Source organism: Panthera tigris, chromosome B3 (assembly GCF_018350195.1).
Source record: "Panthera tigris isolate Pti1 chromosome B3, P.tigris_Pti1_mat1.1, whole genome shotgun sequence".
NCBI lineage: Eukaryota > Metazoa > Chordata > Mammalia > Carnivora > Felidae > Panthera > Panthera tigris.
The window spans coordinates 45973607-45994152 of NC_056665.1; the positions used below are offsets into that span (position 1 = coordinate 45973607).

Sequence of the window (20546 nt, forward strand, 5' to 3'; positions counted from 1 at the left end):
AAATGAAGATACAAGCTTGTTCTCAAAAAGTTAATACAACTTGACCCTTGAACAACATGGTAGTTAGGGGTGCCGACCCTCATGCAGTTGAAAATCCACGTGTAACTTTTGACTCCCCCAAAACTAATAGCCTACTATTGACTGGATACCTTACTGATAACACAAATAGTTGATTAATGGATTTTGTATGTTATATGATCATATAGTGTATTATTACAGTAAAGTAAGCTAGATTAAAAAATGTTATTAAGAAAATTAGAAGGAAGAGAAAATACATTGACAGTACTGTAGTTTATGTATGGAAAAAAAATCCACATATAAATGGACTCACACAGTTCAGACCTCTGAAGGGTTTGTTCAGGGATCAACTGTAGTTTAATTGGAGACAGAAACAATTGAGAGTGATAAGAGATGGAGGATTAAGCATAAAAGGAATGGTTAATTTAGTCTAGGAAGTATTTGAGGACAGCAATCAGAAACTAAAAGAATAAGGAGAAGTTAGGTTGGCTGCAAAGAGATAGGAAGACAGGAGGAGTAGTGTATACAAAGGAGAGATAACAAGACCAGTAAAAATTTTTAACTCCAGGGGCGCCCAGCTGACTCAGAACAGTGAAAGAGCCTGTGACTCTTGATCTCAGGGTCTTGAGTTTGAGCCCCTTGTTGGATATAGACATTACTTAAAATAAATAAGTTAAAAAAAAAAAAAAGAATTTTTAACTCCAGGGTGGAGTGCAAACCTAGAGACTAGGAGACTAATTAGAAGTTGTTTCAGTTGACAATAGTGGCCTGTACTAAGGTATTGGTGATATGAATAGAGAGGACAAGACTACAGATTGCTAAATATAAGAGTTTAGCAGTGGCTCGATACAATATTCATATATGAAAGTAGGTTGCATTTCTTTATATCAGCAGTAGACTACCAGAAATGTAATGAAAGAGAGGACATCACTAATAATAGTATCAAGAATACCATGTATTGAAAGAAGCAGTGTAACAAAGGATTATAAGGGTTAAATAAGGAAAATTGTAGAACTTTGGAAGAAATGTTAAAGAAGATTGATTTTAAATAAAAGGAGAGATGTACCATATTTGTGGAAAATAATACCTCATATTATAAAAATACCAATTTTCCTCATACTGATTTGTAGGTTCACTGCAATTCCAATATAAATTACAACAGGGTTATTCACACCACACGATGGGTTGAGAATGTTATACAGAAAAGTAAAGGCTAAGAAGAAGTAGGGACCACCTAAAGATTGTAAACTGTAAAGAGGGATTTACTCTGGAAGATTTTATGACTGATTATAATACTTGAGAGTGTGATATTAGCATAGGATGAACAAATTGACCAGAGGAATAAAATTGAATACTGAGGAATAGACCCATACACGTGTGAAACTTTGTTGTTAAGTAGTAGAGGTGGAATCTCAAATCAATGTGGAAAAGTAGAGACCATTGAATAATTGGAGCCAGAAAAAAAATGTACATTTGAAAAAAAATGAAGTCAGGTCTCCATCTCACATCATGTATAAAACTCCAGATATATTAAAGTACTAAATGTCTAAATGAAAACTTTGAAACTCTTAGTGGAAAAAGTAAATAGAGATTTTAACTTCCAGCTGTGATGGAGTAACTGATTTCCAACTAGACTACTTGCAGAATATATGAAAGAATTGTCTCTCTAAATCTCTCTGTGATTTCCCTGATGGGTTTTTTTTTGTTTGTTTTTTGTTTGTTTTTTTTTTTTTTTTTTTGGCTGGTGGCAAAATTTTAGGTATGGCACAGAGGAAGGGGATCTCAAGAAGAGTAAGAAGTACATAGCAGTCTTGCTGAGTTGAAGAGACAAGTCAAAGTTTAGGGAGGATGAGGTATCTGGACTTAGGGCAGAGTACCTGAGAGGAGAGGATTACACTGAGAAAAAGCTCCAGATATCTGGACAGAGGTTGCCTTGAGTTTTAGCTGAATACTCATCTGTTGGATGCATAGGGTGAGATTCTATTAGACAACTACTAGACAAAGACAAACTACTGGAGAAACTAAATTGAACAACTGTAAGGAATTACACTTGGTCGAGATCCTGACATGCTAGGAGTAGGTTGACCTTACCCTAGAGTAAAGACTACTCCAAGCCTTCCTTTATAAAGCTGAAAAATGAAGCTTGAGAAAGATCAAAGTGATTTCAAGTAAATTAGCTCCCTGTCAAAATAAAACTCAATAATATTTATTAAAGGAAGACACAGAATGCAGATACTCAGCAATGTACATATCTAGTAATGTTACATTTGAATGTGTAACATTCAAAAAACGTTACTGGATGATAAAAAGATAAAAATGTGATCAGAAACAGAACCAAAAATTATAGGCATTAGTACACAAGGACTTTAAAACAACTATCATTAATATGTTCAAAGAGTTACAGAAAAACATGAAAACAAACAGGAGAGAATAGAAATTATAATAAAGACCCAGATGTAACTTACAAACTATGAAAAGTACATTTTCTGAATTGGAGAATTTAATGGAGAGACTTAAGAGCAAATTAGTTATTGCAGAAGATAACATGAGTAAACTTGAATAAGGGACAGTAGAAGAATAGAAACAACCCAAATCTAACCGGAAAGAACGAAAATAAAGAAAACAATTGGATTCCAAGGAGGAAGGAAAGTAGAAAAAATATTTGAAAGAGTAATGTTTCCAGAATTTTAAGATATGAAGAAAAATTTTAACCCATAACCTAAGAAGCTCAGTGAAACTTGAGCAGGATAAACATAAAAGCATACCAGGACATATTAAAAAACCAAATTACTGGAAATGAGAACATCAGAAAAGCAGCCATAGAGGGGCACTTGGCTAGCTCCATTGGTGGAGCATTGAATCTTGGGATTGTGAGCTTGAGCCCCACGTTGAATGTAGAGATTACTTAAAAATAAAGTCCTTAAAAATAAAAAGCCATAGAAAAGAATATACGTTTACATACAGGGAAGCAAATATTGTAAGAAAAACTGCTGACTGCTTATCACACATTGCAAACTGAAGACATATATGGAATGACATCTTTAAAATGTTGAAAGAAACCTTTCCAACTAAGATCCTTTATTCTCTGAGAATAATATTTAAAAATGAGTGCGAATTAAATATCTTAAAATTTATTTTAATGTTTATTATTTTTGAGAGACAGAGACAGAGCATGAGGTGGGGAGAGGCAGAGAGAGAGGGAGACACAGAATCCAAAGTAGGCTCCAGGTTCTGAGCTCTCAGCACAGAGCTCAACATGGGGCTCAAACCCATGGACCGTGAGATCATGACCTGAACCAAACTCAGATGCTTAACCGACTGAGCCACTCAGGTGCCCCTAAAGATCTTTTTTAGGCAAAAGCTGAGAGAATTTGCTTCTAGGAGATTTACATTGCAACAAATGTCAAGGGATGTTTTTCAGGTAGAAAAAGAATACCAGATGGAAATGCAGATTTATACAAAGAGGTGAAGAGCCTAAAATAGTAAATACATAGGTAAAATATAAAGGACATTTTTTATCATTTAAGTACTTTCTTTAAGAAGATGATTATTTAAAATAGTAACAATGTAAAATGAGTTTATAATATACGAAGAATCAAAATTTATGATAATAGCACAAAGGATAAGAAGGGGAAGAGTGGAAGTATATTGTTGTAATCTTCTTAACACTATACAGGAAGCAGCATAATTTTGTCAGGTAGACTCAGCAAACTCAGCAAACTACAGCCCTTGGGCCAGCTGCCTGCTTTGTAAGTAAAGTTCTGGAACGCAACCACAGTCATTCATAGATGCATGTTTGTGGCTGCCTTTGCACTATACTGATAGAGTTGGGTAGTTGTAACAGAGACAATGTGGCCCAAAAGTCTTAAGTATTTACTATCAGTCCTTTGAGGAAGATGTTTGCAGAAATGTCCCCTGTCCTGGAATTAGCACTGAAAAAAATAGTGGAGATACATTTAACAGGGCAATAAAGGAAATCATATGTACAGTTAACCCTTGAACAACATGGGTTTGAACTGTACAAGTCCACTTATATGTGGATTTTTTTCCTGTAAATACTGTACAGTACATAAACTACAGCATTGTAAATGTATTTTCTCTTTCTTCTGATTTTATTTAGCTTTATTATAAGAATATAGTGCATAATACATATAATACGCAAAATACATTTTAACTTACTAGTAATCGGTAAGGCTTCCAGTCAACAACAGGCTATGGTATTTAAGTTTGGGGGGAGTCAAAAGTTATATGTGGATTTTCAACTGTGTGAGTGGTCAGCATCCCTAATCCCTGGGTTGTTCAGGGGTTAACTGTAATTTAAAATATTCAGTTAATCCAAAAGAAGGTAGGAAAAAAAAAAGAACAAAGAACATATGGGACAAATAGAAAATAAATACCAAGATGGTAATTTTAAATCTAACCATATTAATGATTACATTAAATGTCAATGGACTACACATATTGATTTAAAAAGCTGAATGTAAGAGTGATTAAAGAAGTAAGACCAAATCTGTCTAAAAGAAACGCAGTTTAAATGTAAAGACACAGAGGTGTGCCTGGTGGCTCGGTTAGTTAAGTGTCTAACTTCGGCTCAGGTCATGATCTCACGGTTTGTGGGTTCAAGCCCCACATTGGGGTCTGTGCTGACAGCTCAGAGCCTGGAGCCTGCTTTGTGTTCTGTGTTTCCCTCTCTGTCTATCCCTCTCCTGCTCGCACTCTGCCTCTGTCTCTCAAAGATGAATATGTGTTAAAAAAATTTTTTTTAATGTAAAAGACACAGTGTAAAAGGATAACAAAACATGTATCACACAAGCACTCATCATAAGAATGTTAGAGTAACCATATTAATATCAAAGAATGTATATTAGTTTACAGAATATTACTGTAGACAAGGGGGGGGGACATTTTACTTCAAGAGAAATAATCCCTAAAAGTTAGTTAATAGTGCAGTTATTAATAGAGCTATGAAATATATTAAGGAAAAACTGACAAAACTGAAAGGAAAAATGGAAAAATCTACAAAGTATAGTCAGAGGTACACTCATTTCTGAGTAAACAAGTAAGTTGACTGATAAGTTGATAGAGCAAGTAGACAGAAAATCATTTAGGATATAGGGCACTTGAACACCACTCTGAACCAACCCAACCTAATTGACACTTAAAGAACTTTCCACTCAACAGTAGCAGATACATACTCTTTACAAGTGTACATGAACATTTGCTAACATATGCCAGGCTGCAAAATAAGTCCCAATAACTTTAGAAGGATTGAAGTTACATAGAATAAGTTCTTAAGTCTCAAGGAAATTAAATTAGAAATCAGTAATAAAAAATTTGGAAAATCCTAAAATTTTTAGAAATTAAGTCATATGTAAATAAGACAATTGGAAAATAATGCAATTGGAAAACATTTTGAAGTGAATGATAACAAAAATACAAGACAATAAAATTTGTTAGATTCAGCTTAAGTTGTATAACCACTGAAAGAAAATTTAAATGCAAGAAATGTTAAAGGATGTTCTTTGGGTAGAAAAAGGTACCAGATGGAAATTTAGGTCTATACAAAGAAGTAAAGAATGCACATTAAACATCTGCTAACAACAAAGAATGTAAAGTTGTAAATGATCATATTGGAAAAGAAGAAAGATCTAGAAATCACTCATACAAGCATCCACCTTAAAAAGCTAGAGAAGAGGGGTAGCTTGGGTGGCTTAGTTGGTTGAGTGTCCGACTCTTGATTTGGCTCAAGTCATGCATGATCTCATGGTCATGGGATCGAGCCTCTTGTTGGGCTTCTGAGCATGGAGCCTGTTTAAGATTCATATTCTCTCCCTCTCTCCCCCTCTCTCTCCCTGTCTCTCCGTCTCTCCCTCTCTCCCTCCCTCTTTCTCTCCCCCCCCCCCCCCCGCTTTCACTCTTTCCCTCCCTTGGCCCCTCTCCCCCACTTGTACACTCTCTCTTAAAAAAAAAAAAAAAGCTAGATTAGGAAGTACAAATTGAACTCAAAGTATGAAGAATAAAACAATAGGTAAGAGATATATCAATGATATAAAAACGAGAAAAATCAATAGAAAAGGTTAATATAATTGATAAACTTTTAGCTAGTCTGATCAAGAAATAAAGAGAAAACACAAATTAATAGTGTCAGGAATGAAAGAGGGGATATTACCATACACATTAGTAGTTTAAGTTTTCAGTACATTGAGCCAATAAATTCAACAGCCAACTTAATACACAAATTCCTTTACACATACAAAATAAGAAAAACAAGCAAAAATAGAATAGTAGGTGTGTATACCATGAGATTAGATTGATACTTAATAATTTTCCGTTAAGGAATGTTCAAGCCCAGATATAGTTTCACTCTTTTTTAAAAAAATTTATTTAATGTTTATTTTTGAAGGAGAGAGAGAGAGAAATAGGCAGAGAGAGAGGGAGGCACAGAATCCAAATCAGGCTCCAGGCTCAGCTGTGAGCACAGAGCCCGATGCGGGGCTCGAACTAACGAGCCATGAGATCATGACCTGGGCCAAAGGTGGACGTTTAACCGACTGAGCCACCCAGGCGCCCCGTAGTTTCACTCTTGAAGTCTAAACATTTAAAAAATAATATCAATCTTACCCAAAGCCCTTAAGAAAATAAAGGAGAAAGGAAAACTTAGCACATTCTGTCAGGCCAGCATTATCCTGATACCCACACTATACAAAGACATTGTAAGAAAACTAAACTACAAACCAACATCCCTTATAAATATGTATGCAAAATTTCTTAAAATATTAACAAGTCAAACTCAGCAATATTTAAAAGAAGATAACACATCACAGTCATAGCACAATTAGGCAAGAAAAAGAAATGAAAGGCATGTAGATTATAAAGAAAATAAACTGCATTTATTTGTAGGTGAATTGAGAGCATGCTTAGAAAGTCCTAATGAATCTAGGAAAAGTTACAAAATTAGTAAGTGAATTTTCCAAGGATACAGGATAGATAAAAAGTCAGTATGCAAAAATCAGTTGTATTCTGTATACTACCAATGAACATTTAGAAAATGAAATTCAAAAAAACCGTCTAGGGGTGCCTGGGTGGTTCAGTTGGTTACACATCTGACTCTTGATTTTGGCTCAGGTCATAATCTTGTGGTTCATGAGTTCAGGTCCCCCATTGGGCTCTAAGTTGACAGTGTGGAGCCTGCTGTGGATTCCCTCTTTCTCTCTCTCTCTCTGCCCCTCCCCCAGGCTCTCTCACTGTCTTTCTGTCTCTCTCAAAATAAATTTTGAAAAAACCTCTAAAAGTATGATTAAGAATATAAAATACTTAGAATAAATTTAATAAAATACGCACAAGGCATATATATGAAAACTGTAAGACATTGCCAAGAAGAATAAAATATCTTAATAAATAGAGGAATATGTTGTGTTTATTGTTTGGAAGACTCAATATATCAATTCTCCCCAGGCTCTTCTGTAGAGTCAGTGCAACACCTATCAAAATCTTAGTGGGGATTTATCTAGTAATTGATAAACTGATTCTGAAAGTTAGGCTGAAATGTAAAGGATCTAGAATAGCCAAAAGAACTTTCAAAAAAGCACATACTAGAGGATTTACACTGCCTGATATTAAGACTTACTATAAAGCTATAGTAATCGAGATAGTGTCCTCTTGACCTAAGGTTAGACGTATAAATCCATGGAACAGAATAGAGAGTCCATAAGGTCAGTTGATTTCCTCACAAGTCCCACGGTAATTTAAAGGCGAAAAGAGCAGTCTGACAAATGGTACTGGTATAATTAATTGGATATCCGTATGGAAAAAAAAAAATCGAACCTCAATCTATACACTTAACACCTCATACAAAATTTAACTGAAAATAGATAATGAGTCTATATACTTAAGGCTAGAACATAAACTTCTAGAAAAAAAACATAGAAGTTTTTGTGACTTTGCTATAGGCAACAATTTTTTAGGACACAAAAATACCCATTCTAGGGGCACCTTGGTGGCTCAGTTGGTTGAGTGTCTGACTCTTGACTTTGATGCATCGAACCTGCTTGGGCTCTTCCTCTCTCTTTACCTCTCCCCCTGCTCATGTGTTCTCTCTCTGTGTCTCAAAATAAATATTAAAAAAAAAAAAAAATACCCAGTCTCCAAAATTTATCAATTTGACTTTGTCAAAATTAAAATCTTCTCAAAAGACACACAGTTAAGAAAATATAAAAAGCCACAGACTGTGAAAAAATGTCAACAGTACATCTATCTGGCAGAAGGCTTCTCCAGAATATACAAAGAAGTATTATAACTCACTTAAAATAATGCATCAAATTCCAATTAAAAAATGGGCAAATTGTTTGAAACGATATTTAAAAATATTTTGGAATTTGGGATAGAGAAACTCTTAGAATATGATGTAAAATCTTTTGACTATAAAAAATTTGATATATTTCACCATATGAAAATTAAGGGTAAAAGACACCTCAAAATGAAGACAATTACAAGCTTTGAGACAATATTCAGGATACATAAAATTACCACAAAATTGTTTTCAAGATACACAGTAATCCTTTTCCTGTTCAGAACTGCTAATAAAAACCAATCTGGTCTCAAGATAAAATTTTTTTTAAATAAATATTTTAAAAGTACATATGTACATGTTTATATGTGTGTCTGCATGTGTGTGTTTGTGTATTGGCTTGGAGGCATTGGGGAGAGGACAAGGCTGTGAAGAATTATGGGGCTAGATCTTAGGAAAATATGAGGATGACTGAGTGAGCATGGCATTTGGATCTACCTTTTCTCCAGCTCTGTCTTCCAGTTCTGATAAAGTAGCTGAGAGACTGAGAAGCTGAGTAGAACTCTCCAGATTCTTGAGCCTTAGGGTAAAAATAGTACATGAGGCCTTCTCTGTAGTGCTTTAGGTTTGGATTTTGAAGGTCTACTCCCTGGAAGTAAGGGTGGGTCAAAAAAATGTTCTACCTCTTCCTTTCAAAGGGATTACAGCTTTACATCACAGCTGCTTAATCTGTGATTAAAGTAAGGTGATCCAGGATTACTAGTGCATCAAGCCTAACGGTGAAGGCCAGAAGCAAAAATAAATTTTCTCTTGAGAAAAATATCATCGCCTCAAGCCTAAAATTCTATCTGTGGTTTTTCATGTACGCTGTCTGGCATTCAGCTGAAAATAATAAGCATATGAACAAATGAGACAACATGATGGAAGAACAAGAGGAGAAAAGTTGTATACCAAACATCAGTGATGCAAGAGTAAATGGCATAAAGTGTACACCCTCAAAGAGTTTACATTGTACTGGGGTATCAGACATGTAAACAGCCTAAAGGTTTCGAGGTAATGAAATGATCAGACACAGATACAGACTTTAATATGTTCAAGTACATAAAGATGGAATTTAAAATTGCAGCAGAAAACTGAAAATGAACAAAAGAGTCTGATGGAAATTCTAGAATTAAAAAACATAACAACAGAAATTAAGAATTTGATGGATTTAGATCTGGGTGGTATATCATAAGAAAACAGAATGAACCAGTCAGAAGCAAAAGGATAGAAAATACAGAAAAGAGATAGGAGACTCATCAAGAAGGTCTAGCATATGTATAATTGATTTCTCAGGAGGGGAAAAAATGACAGTGAAATAAGGACAGATAGGGCAGAGACTTTTCCAAATATGACAGAGGATATCAACAATTTTGGTAAGCCCTGTAGTTAGAGCAGGATAAATACTTTACAGTGAAAATAACACCCTAGGATGTTATTAGAAAAGTCTAAAAACTGAAAGATATATACTCTTAAAGGCAACCAGTAAAAAAAGTCCAGTCACCTTTATAGAAGCAACAGTAAAAATGACAGCTCATTTTTCATTAGAGACCATTGAAACCAGAAGACAGTAGGGCGTGGTGAAGCTGAGTAACTGCCACCCTCGAATGCTGTACTCAGTGAAAATAGATAAAGGCAAAATGAAGGTGGTAACTGAGAGAACAGAGAAACATGGAGTTGTCAAGGGAGAAGCAAAGTATGAAATGTGAGAGTAAATTTGGAATTGTGGCTTAAAATCTAATTTAATTTGTTTAATAGAATTTATTTAATGTTTTTCTTTATTTTTGAGAGAGAGAGAGCACGCGCGCACATGTGCAAGCAGGGGAGGGGCAGAGAGAGAGGGAGACACAGAATCCGAAGCAGGCTCCAGGCTCTGAGCTGTCAGAACAAAGCCTGACGTGGGGCTTGAACCCATGAGTGGTGAGATCATGACCTGAGTTGAAGTTGGATGCTTAACCGACTGAGCCACCCAGGTGCCCCAAATCTAATTTAATTTGAATTCTCCATAACTATGTCATCAAAACTCAGTTAAAATGGAGTCCTCAGATGTCAGCAAATGTTTAAGTGCTTGGATTCAATAGCAGTGTTAATTCTTACTTACTGAGTATCTGCTGTTTGCCTGCCAAGTCTGTGTTAGGTGATAGCAATATAGTGAGAAGCAAACAGGGATTGTTCTTTCTGGAGCTCCTGTTCTAGTGGTTGAAGTAATGGTGGTAGGCTGGAAACAGAAATTAAACCAATCACCACACAATATACCATAAGGTTGCACTATGGAAGGGACATGGGTGCATTCTGTGAGGTGGTGTAATCGATGGGTCTGAAGGAAAAAGCTTGGTTAGGAGAAGGCAGCTGTATGTGCATGTGCAAAGACTGGCAGGAGACAGACGATGTTGGAGGATTGGAAAGAAGTCTGTTTAGCTGTAGCACAGAGAGCTAAGGTTGGGTTATGTGGTAGAGTCTCTCTTTGAAATAATATAGAATGAGAAGAAACCGGGCATGTAAGCAGAGACTGCAATGTTGATTTGGTGGCACATGTAAAGCATTTAGAGCTTTATCCTTAGAGCATTAGGAAGCCATTGAAATATATTATGCAGGTGGGTAATTTTGCAAGTTGGCATTTTGGAAAGAGTGTGGTTTGGAGAATAGAGGGAAGGCCGGTAGTGGATATGGATAGAGATATTGCAGTACCCTAGGTAATAAATGATGGTAGCCAGGGCTAATGTGAAGGCACCAGAGATAATGGGCAGATTCCCTAGGTATTTAGGAGATCAATTTGATGGGGCTAGGTAATAGATTGGGTGTTAGAGGGAGAGAGAAGAAAATATCAAAGTAGTATAAGCTACTATAAGACTTGCTTTATATTTAAAGGATTATATATTAAAAAATATGTTTTGAAAATGTTTAAAAGTGGAAGAATTGCTTGAATAAATTATAAATCTATATAGTCTATATATATAGTTATGAGACTGAAAGTGAGATTTATAAGAATTTTTATGGTGTGGGGGAATACCTATGGTGTTACATAATAAAGCAGAATATGAAATTGTACATAATGTGTATTCTTAGTTGTATGAAGTATAATAGTGAAGCATACTAATTATCAGAAATGACTCTCTTTTTGACATATAGACACCTCAAGGAGAACATGCTGTTAATGGTCCAGAACACTTGAGGAAAAAACGTACAACTTCAGCTGAAAGAAATACTTGTCAGCTTTATATTCAGACTGATCATCTGTTCTTTAAATATTATGGAACACGAGAAGCTGTGATTGCCCAGGTATTTATAATTTTGCTACTATTTTAGGAGTTCTCACACTGTTTCATTATACCTATATTTTCCTCTAAAATTAAAGTTATGGCATATCTCTTTTTTGAAAAAAAAGTACGTATTTTTAATAATTATAGAATATGTAGGATAAGTACACAGATGACTGAAAGACCAGTTAGGATGTTTTAGAGTCATGAAAAGCTGAAGTGTAAGAAAATGATTTCATGAAGATGATAGCACTGGAGCTTAGCTTTGAAAAGAGGATTGAATTTTCTTTACTTTTTTTTTTTTTAATTTTTATTTATTTTTTGTAAATTTACATCCAAGTTAGTTAGCATATAGTGCAGTAATGATTTCAGGAATAGAATCCAGTGATTCATCCCCTACATATAACACCCAGTGCTTATTCCAACAAGTGTCTTCCTTAATGCCCCTTGCCCATTTATTCCTCTCTTCCCCACTCTCTTGCCAGCAACCCTCAGTTTGTTCTCTATATTTAAGAGTAAGAGGGTTGAATTTTGAATTGTGGTCCTAAAGAATGGAAGAATAGAGGAATCCTTCCAACAAGAAGTATTTAATTTCTATTCTGTATTCCCATTGTACTTAGTGCTTTTTTTTTTGTACTTGGTGCTTTCAAAGTTGCATTGTTTGCATTTGTGTCTTTTCAACACTTACTATAAAGTAAAAAGTTTTTGGAGATAACCATGCAAGATACCCTTCGTGTTGAAGAGTCCCAGTGAGAGTTTGAGGATGCATTTTGACTCCAAATTTGATTTGAGACTAAGAGGATTCAGGTGCCAATAGTGTAAATGATGGACTCATTTTGGTGGTGTTGACTAGCTTAATTTTAGATGTGTTTAAAAGCCAAGTGGTCATTCCTTAGGATATTGAAGTAGACCTGGAGTTTGGGAGAGGTTAGCCTAACCTTAAGCTTTCTGCATAGAATTTATGGGTACAAAAGATATAGTTCAAATAAGGGGAGAGAATGAAATTAAAAGGGAGGAAACTGAGGGATAATATCTGCATATAGTGAGTAGGATGAGGAAGAGAAGCTATGGGGGAAAACATAATAGTTAAACATGTTGGAGATGAACTGGGATCAGCCAAGGAAGAAACAAGTTTCAAAACAAAATGTCATATTATAGAGATATCAAAGAGAATGAAGAATGACTACAATATGTTAATTTACTAGATAGGGGGAGTCCTTTCACAATGTATACATGTATCAAATCATCAAGATGTATACTTTAAACATCTTACAATTTTATTTGCAATTATGCCTCAATAATACTGAAGACAAAAAAGACTATAAAAGGTAGTTGATTTTTAGTTACTAGAAGGTTATTGATGAGTTTTAATCGGCTCTTGGTAGAGTCGTGAAGGTGAAAACATTGCAAGCATAATGGATGGGTTGGCTGAGGCAGCAAGAATTTTTTTTTTTTTAATTTTTTAAAAGTTTATTTATTTTGAGAGAGAGAGCGTGTGAGTACAAGTTGGGGACGGGCAGAGAGAGAGAGACAGAGGATCTGAAGCAGGCTCTGTACGGTCAGTGAGCAGAGCCCAATGTGGGGCCTGAGCCCACAAAACTGTGAGCTCATGACCTGAGCTGAAATCAAGAGTCGGACACTTAACCACCTGAGCCACCCAGGCGCCCCAGTGAAGCAGCAAGGTTTTTAAGAAATGTGAAAAATAGGAAAAGATATGGTGATTTAGAAATACTATGAAGTATTTGGGGGTGAAAGGAAGACAGGGAATACTCAGGAGCAAGTTGGTAGGAAGAGGAAAATGATCTAGTAGAAAAGCAATGTAAGGTACAAGAGAAAGAAAAATCGATAGGAGCCAATGTTCTTGCAGGTCCAGCCAGTAAGGATTGGGATCAGGAATAAAGAAAAGTTTCCCTTTAAGGAAGAATTACACTGTGAGAAAGATAGAAATGGATAAAGTTAGAAAAATTTGAAGGTTAGGAGGGAGGGGAATCAAGACGAGCTCTCAGTAAAGTATGAAGTATAATCATCTGTGGAGGAATGTTTGAACTACTGTCAGGAATGGAGAAGAAACAGAATCTGATAAGGGATTACTAGGCCAAGCTGAGGTTAGATAGCATGAATTTATAATAGACCCTGTCAGCATTGTTAGGACTTTCTTTAACAGTATGTCAACCTGAGCTACTTGTGAAATTATTACTGTTCATTCTTCCACCTGACTGTGTCATGTTTGTATAATTTGTTTGAAAATAGTTTTAAGAGTGTATATACATGCTTTTACATAAATTGTAGCAAGAATGCTTTTTATATATAAAGTTGGGAAAGTGGTTTAGAAGCCAGAGAGTTTAGTTGGGAGTCAGGTACATAAACAGAGAAGTCTTTTGTGTTCTATCACCATGTTTAATTTCCTCCTAGAATTTAGTAAATCTTTTTTTTTTTTTAATGTTTTTTTTAAATTTATTTTTGAGAGAGACGGAGCATGAGTCAGGGAGGGGCAGAGAGAGAGAGGGACACACAGAATTCGAAACAGGCTCCAGGCTCTGAGCTGTCAGCACAGAGCCTGACTTGGGGCTCGAACCCATGACCGGTGAGATCATGATCTGAGCTAAAGTTGGACGTTTAATCAGCGGAGCCACCCAGATGCCCCTAGAATTTAGCAAATCTGAATGTATCTTATTTATGTTTGCATTACTTCCTCTCATCCCTCCTCCTCTAGAATAAATCTTTGTAAATTTGTATGGACCTTTTCTATTTGTTCACCATTAGATTCCTAGCACCTAAAACAGTGCCAGTGTATAGAAAGTGGTCAACAGAACTTAGAGAATGTGTACTAGTGCAGCAATAGAAAGACTAAAGTCAGAGAATGACTGAGTGTCCTGATTATTATCAGGGAAGTTCTTACAGAAGATATTCAAACTAAGCCTGAAGGATAAATAAAGATACTGTAGGCATAAGAAAATAGCATGTGAAAAGGCATGGAGGTCTGACATTGCAGGGTTGATTGAGGGAACAAAGTTTTATATGATTCAAGCAAGAGTGCATGTTTGTTTTTGGCTGGGGACGAGTCTGGAAAAGGCACAGAATCTCCCCTCTCAGCCCTAGTTGACTAATCTTATTTCATCTTTTCATCCAGTATATGATGTAGACATTTTAAAATTTGAGTGTGGTCGAATATGAATAATTCTTGATTTGGGAGATGGAAATTCACAGTCTTTTTTTACATTTTAATACTGCCTCTAAAATATTGTTCTTTTTTTAAATCTATAGATATCCAGTCATGTTAAAGCAATTGATACAATTTACCAGACCACAGACTTCTCTGGAATCCGCAACATCAGTTTCATGGTGAAACGAATAAGAGTAAGGAATTCCTTTATTTTTTTATTTTTTTTCAATGTTTATTTATTTTTGAGAGAGAGAGAGAGAGAGAGCACGTGCGTGCACAAGTAGGGGTGGGGCAGAGAGAGAGAGAGAGGGAGACACAGAATCTGAAGCAGGCTCAAGGCTCTAAGCTGTCAGCACAGAGCCCGATGCAGGCCTCGAACCCACGGACTGTGAGATCATGACCTGAGCTGCAGATGTTCAACTGACTGAGCCACCCAGACAGCCCAAGAGTAAGGAATTTCAGTAGTTCAGAACATTAAGAAAGACCATAAGGACCATGTTTACAAAAAGAAAAATACTTGGTTTTTACTTCATCTTTATGTAGTAATAGTTTATTTTACATTACTGATCCTACTATATTTACTCTTGGCTTTTACACACACACACACACACACACACACACTGGGTTTATGATTCAGAACGAAATCTATAGGGCTGTAATCTGTACTGCAAAAGAGGTAACAGTCATACTATATTCTGTCTGATTAACATTTAGAAAGCCATAACTTCTCAATAACTACAGGTATAGTACTTGACCTTTTATCCCCCTGATGTCATTTTCCAGCTTCTTAAGATTTGCTTTGTGTGGCATTTTTCCGAGTGTGTCTCATTTGGTGTTCCAGGGAAGGAAAAGATAGATGGAACGGTTAAATAAAATTGGAAGTCGGAAAAACAGTACTGTACCCTCGTCTTGTAAATTCACAGTGCACGCTAACTTATCTCAGATTTTGAGAATTCCTTCATGAGAGAAACTCATAATTTTTTCTTAAAATGTTTATTTTGAGAGAGAGAAAGAGAGAGAGCAAGGGAGGGGCAGAGAGCAAGGGAGAGAGAGAATCCCAAGCACGCTCTCTGCTGTTAGTGTGGAGCTTGATGCGGGTTTGATGCCATGAACTGTGAGATCATGACCTGAGCTGAAATCAAGAGTTGGACGCTTAACTGACTGAGCCACCCAGCTGCCCTGAAACTCATAATTTTCAGAAATAATTTGACCATGGAACCTTTGCTGCATTAATGTCAACTGAGAGTCCAAATAAATGTAGAACACATTTTGAGAAAAGCTCACCCAGAGCCACAGGGTCACTGATGATTAGTTTTAATGTTATAAATTTAAATAAGTAGATTTTAAATTACTAACAAAATTGGGTTGGTTGTTTCAGAAGTTTTCCAAATGTGAATCTTTCCATGTGTATAGCTTTTAAGAATATGAATTCATAAACTAGATAAGAACCTGAATTAAAAAAATTATTTTACGAAAGTATTTACCACAGGGTTTCTTTATTTTTGTGCTTCTAACTTTCTTCAAATATGGTTGACTAAACTATAATTTGTGTTCATGGATGTAATATATTTAATAGCATAGGCAAAATTGATCCTTAGTAGTACGATTAAATGTTAAATTGGAGTTTAAGGTGAAATGTGGTTTGTAGATAAATAATGTAAGAATTGTTCATAATCAATTTCTTTCATGTATATTGAGAGCAATTTAAACCCTTAAATGACCAAGAAAAATACTGTTTAGTAGGCAAAGCAATAAAATGCAAAGTAGTGAATCACTTCTTGGCCTTTTGGCTAAGATCAAGTGTAGTCTCTGTTCTTATCAATTTAAAATGCAAAGTAGTGAAAAGTAAAGAATACCAGAACAAATTTAGTGAAGCACTTTTTTTTGAGTAAAATGCTTTGCATTATGAAGAAATGCATGTGTATGAATGGATAGTGTGGCAGTTAGTTGTTTTCAGGTTTTTAGCTGAGATTGAAATTTTAGTTCAGATTTCATCTGCTGAAGATTCCTTGTGACCCATTAATTAATTTGAAGTTCGTATCAATACTTAAATAAGAATTATCTCATTTCTGATATAGGTAGCTAAAATTTAGATGCAGTTTTTATTTGTAGCCAATATTACAGAAATATCAAGGAATTTCATTTGACTGGGAAAAAAGCCATTTATAGCATGTCTCTCAGCATGTGTTATTTACAATGTAGTGTGATAGCTTTTGGAATTATTTATGTTAGATGACCATTACTGATTGTTTTTAGTTAATTGTTAGTAGATAAATCAGATGTTCTGAAATCTGTCCTTAGGCAGTTGCCCTGAGTAGTGTTTTTGCAATCCTGCTTCTAAGCCTCTCGGTTTTACTGAAGGGTGTGGATCCTAAAAAGACCTAACATTCTCATTTTATCAACTGTTATATCCTCCCTTTACTACCAACATTTTCAATAGGATGAAGTTTGCCTTCTAAAAAATGTTTACTTTCATGGATACCCCTTTTTATTCTGTATCAACAGTTCTGTCTGTAATGCTCTCACTTACTTGAGGAAAGCCACATTGTTCTAGGACTTCAAAGGTTAGGCAGGGATCTCTGAAAGGAGGCAGGGGCTAATAAATGAAAGCTTTTGTTTGTAGAAGTTTGGTATCAGAACTGATTATTCTTCAGATTGTGAAGGAGGAACCTGCACTAGGAGTATAGTAGCTAAGCATCTTAAGAAATATTCTGGAGGAACTCAGCTTGATACAGTAAGAGAAGAGAATTGTCAGTAAAAATAAAATCTTGCCCACAGTCAGGGAAAAACAATTGAACTTGCAGTTTATTGGGCTCGACTCCTGTGATTTTAGGCAAGGAGAACCAAGAAAACGATTTGTCTGTTGAATTGACAGTCTTGGGTTTGATATCTATGTTATGTTCTAGTAATTAGCTAAAGTTTAAGGTTTTTATATCCTTATATTTTCCACCATGCGCAGGAGATTAGCACTAAAAGAGACTTACTCAGATGATTAAATTTGAGAAGCTGTACTTTTATTAGAATTTTTCTTTCAAGAAGAACTTGTTTTTCCATCCCAAAGAGAATGCACAGTGTTCAGGAACCTGGTCAAACCTTGCCCAGAAATTTAACATGCTCAATTTTAATTCTCCTACTCTGTTTCTCGCCCCACTCCCCCACCCCCCCTTCCTTCTTTTCAGCTTCTATAATCAGTTCAGGGGTGGGGGCATTGGGGGATGAGTTGTAGAAGCCTTAATTCAGGCCTGATTTCCCTTGGGTCCCAAGCCTATTGTGCAGGCACATGCAGAAGAAGGGGAGCAAAGACTTTACACAAAGGCTCTGCTAACTTTAATTGCTTATTTAAATAATTGTTTCGAATTTTAGATCAACACAACTGCTGATGAGAAGGACCCTACAAATCCGTTTCGATTCCCAAATATTGGCGTGGAGAAGTTTCTGGAATTGAATTCTGAGCAGAATCATGATGACTACTGTTTGGCCTATGTCTTCACAGACCGAGATTTTGATGATGGTGTTCTTGGTCTGGCTTGGGTTGGAGCACCTTCAGGTAGTTTATTTAACTGTTTCTTGCCTTAATGCTTGAAACAAAAAGCAGTTTTCAGGGCAACTTGAATTTTATAAAAGTATAGGAGAACCTGATGCCTGCACATTATCTTAATTTATTCAACTTGAGTTAGGCAAGCATGATGTAAGTAGAGAAATAGATGAAACAACTTTTTATTTTGTCATGAGTACTAACAAGGGGGTATCCTGACATTTGGTACATTGAGTGGCTGAAATAAATAATTTTGTGAGAAAAAGAAGTACTCATTCCTGAAAACAAAAATGAAATATTAATTTTTTTCATAGAAGTTAATATTATTAATTAAAGATTTTTATTTTTCTTGGAGAGAGGGCCTTAGAATTACAAGGGGAAAACTATGTTCTTGCTTCTGTTCTGGAATGAGATAGAGAGTGGAGAAACCCTGGTCAGGAGCAGTAGGTAAAAAGAAAAGAAAGACTGCTCTTATTATTATTTTATTTATAGCCTTTATTTTAACAAAAGTAAAGTGTTCCCTGAAAAGAGATGTAAGCAGCAGGTGTCAGTACCCACTGACTCCACTAACCTCGGCACCTGGGCCCATGTTCTACTGGGGTCTCTGCCTTAGCCGTGAACACTGCTGTTGCTAAGAAATCTGGGATAGGATCCTCTACCCATTGCAGTGGAGGTGGAACAGTCTGTGATTTACATTAAGTTCAGAAGCCTCGTTTAGAGAAATACAGATTTATCAATTGAAAGGTTGAGTAGAAACAATCACATACTCTTTGAATATAGATTTGGTCATATAGAGTTTGATCAACAGTCTGTCAGCTTTTGAGCTGTATACAGTAATGTCTCTTTGTTCTAATGTATCATTTCTATCTTTTTATAAGAATCACCTTCTGCTTTATGTAGGATAAGGCCAGCTTTTCTGTTCCTAGTTTATTTTGTATTCCTGTTAGTTTATTGTTTGATTTGTAATGCGTATTTTAAATCTTAAGTGGTACTATATCTTAGCTTTTATACTTTCTGCTCTTTTTTTTAAGCCAGCAATGAATATTCTTTTTACAATTTTCAAAACTTCTTTTGTTTTTCTTCCACATTTTCATAATGTCCTTAAGGTGCAAGTTTATGTCATGGATTGTATATATCATAGTACAGTATTTTTGGAGATTTATATTTGTCTCTTACGTTGATCTGTCCTGCTTTTGTGTTACTTGCATTGTCAGCAGATTTTACAAACTCATTCTTTTCTTTGATAATTTCACATGTTTTATAACTTTTATATTTTGAAATTTCTTTTCCCCTCCTTTAATAAGTTGGATGATTTTATCACAAAGTTTATAATTTCTTCTACTTGTTCATTAGTAAGTACTGTTAAAATTCAAGGATGCTTTTGATTTTTTGTTGTAAATTACCATTAATATAGTGATTCTCAAAGTCTGTTCCTTGGACTAGCAGCATCAGCATCACCTGGAAACTTGTTAGAAATGTAAATTCATAGGCCCCACCCAGGTCTACTGATTCCACTAGGTGTGGAGTCCAACAATCTTTGTTTGAACAAGCCTTCCAGATTCTGATGCACTCAGAACTACCATATTCATTTTTGTCTCTAAAGAAACTTGTTTACAGAATGGCTCCTGGGAAAATGATTGGATGATTACAAACCAGAAACTTGCTGTCATTTTACATTTTCACCTCCAGACTTGTGCTCTTTAAGAATGTAATGCTCCTGAAGGAGCTTGGTCTTTTTTTTTTTTTTTAAATCTTTAGATAGCTTCATGTCTATAAATGCAAAAATAAGCTATATTTTTAGGACAGTTTAAGATTCACAGAAAAATTGAGCAAATGGCATAGAGAGTTCCTGTACACCCTCTTTCCCTCATATTATTAACAGCTTACATTAGTATGGTGTATTTGTTATAGTTAACAAATATATTGCTTCATTATTGTTAACTGAAGTCCATAGTTGATTCACATTTTTTTAGTTTTTACCTAAGATCTCTTTTTTGTTCCAGGATCTCATCCAAGATACCACATTACATTTAGTTGTTATGTCTTTTTAGTCTTTTCTTGGCTGTTTTAGTTTCTTGGACTTTTTTTGTTTTTGATGGCCTTATCAATTTTGAGGAGTACTGGTCAGGTAGGTATCTTGTAGGATGCCCCTCTCTTCCAGTCTCTTTGATGTTTTTCTCATGATTAAACTGGGGTGATGGATTTGGGGGACAGTTATTTTTTATATCTAGTTATTTTTTTTATTTG

The 20546-nt window shown here is 35.5% G+C and overlaps 1 protein-coding gene and 1 pseudogene across 2 annotated transcripts in view; both read left to right on the top strand.

The window, feature by feature from the left end:
* Nucleotides 1–20546, top strand: part of ADAM10 (ADAM metallopeptidase domain 10) — a 136877-nt gene that overhangs the window by 79994 nt on the left and 36337 nt on the right. For both annotated transcript variants that reach the window (XM_007084461.3, XM_042988760.1), the window contains exons 6-8: nt 11474–11623; nt 14866–14958; nt 18128–18311. In XM_007084461.3, the coding sequence (XP_007084523.1) occupies nt 11474–11623; nt 14866–14958; nt 18128–18311 (427 nt within the window). The remainder of the gene's footprint in view (nt 1–11473; nt 11624–14865; nt 14959–18127; nt 18312–20546) is intronic.
* LOC122240012 lies at nt 16535–16647 on the top strand (annotated as a pseudogene).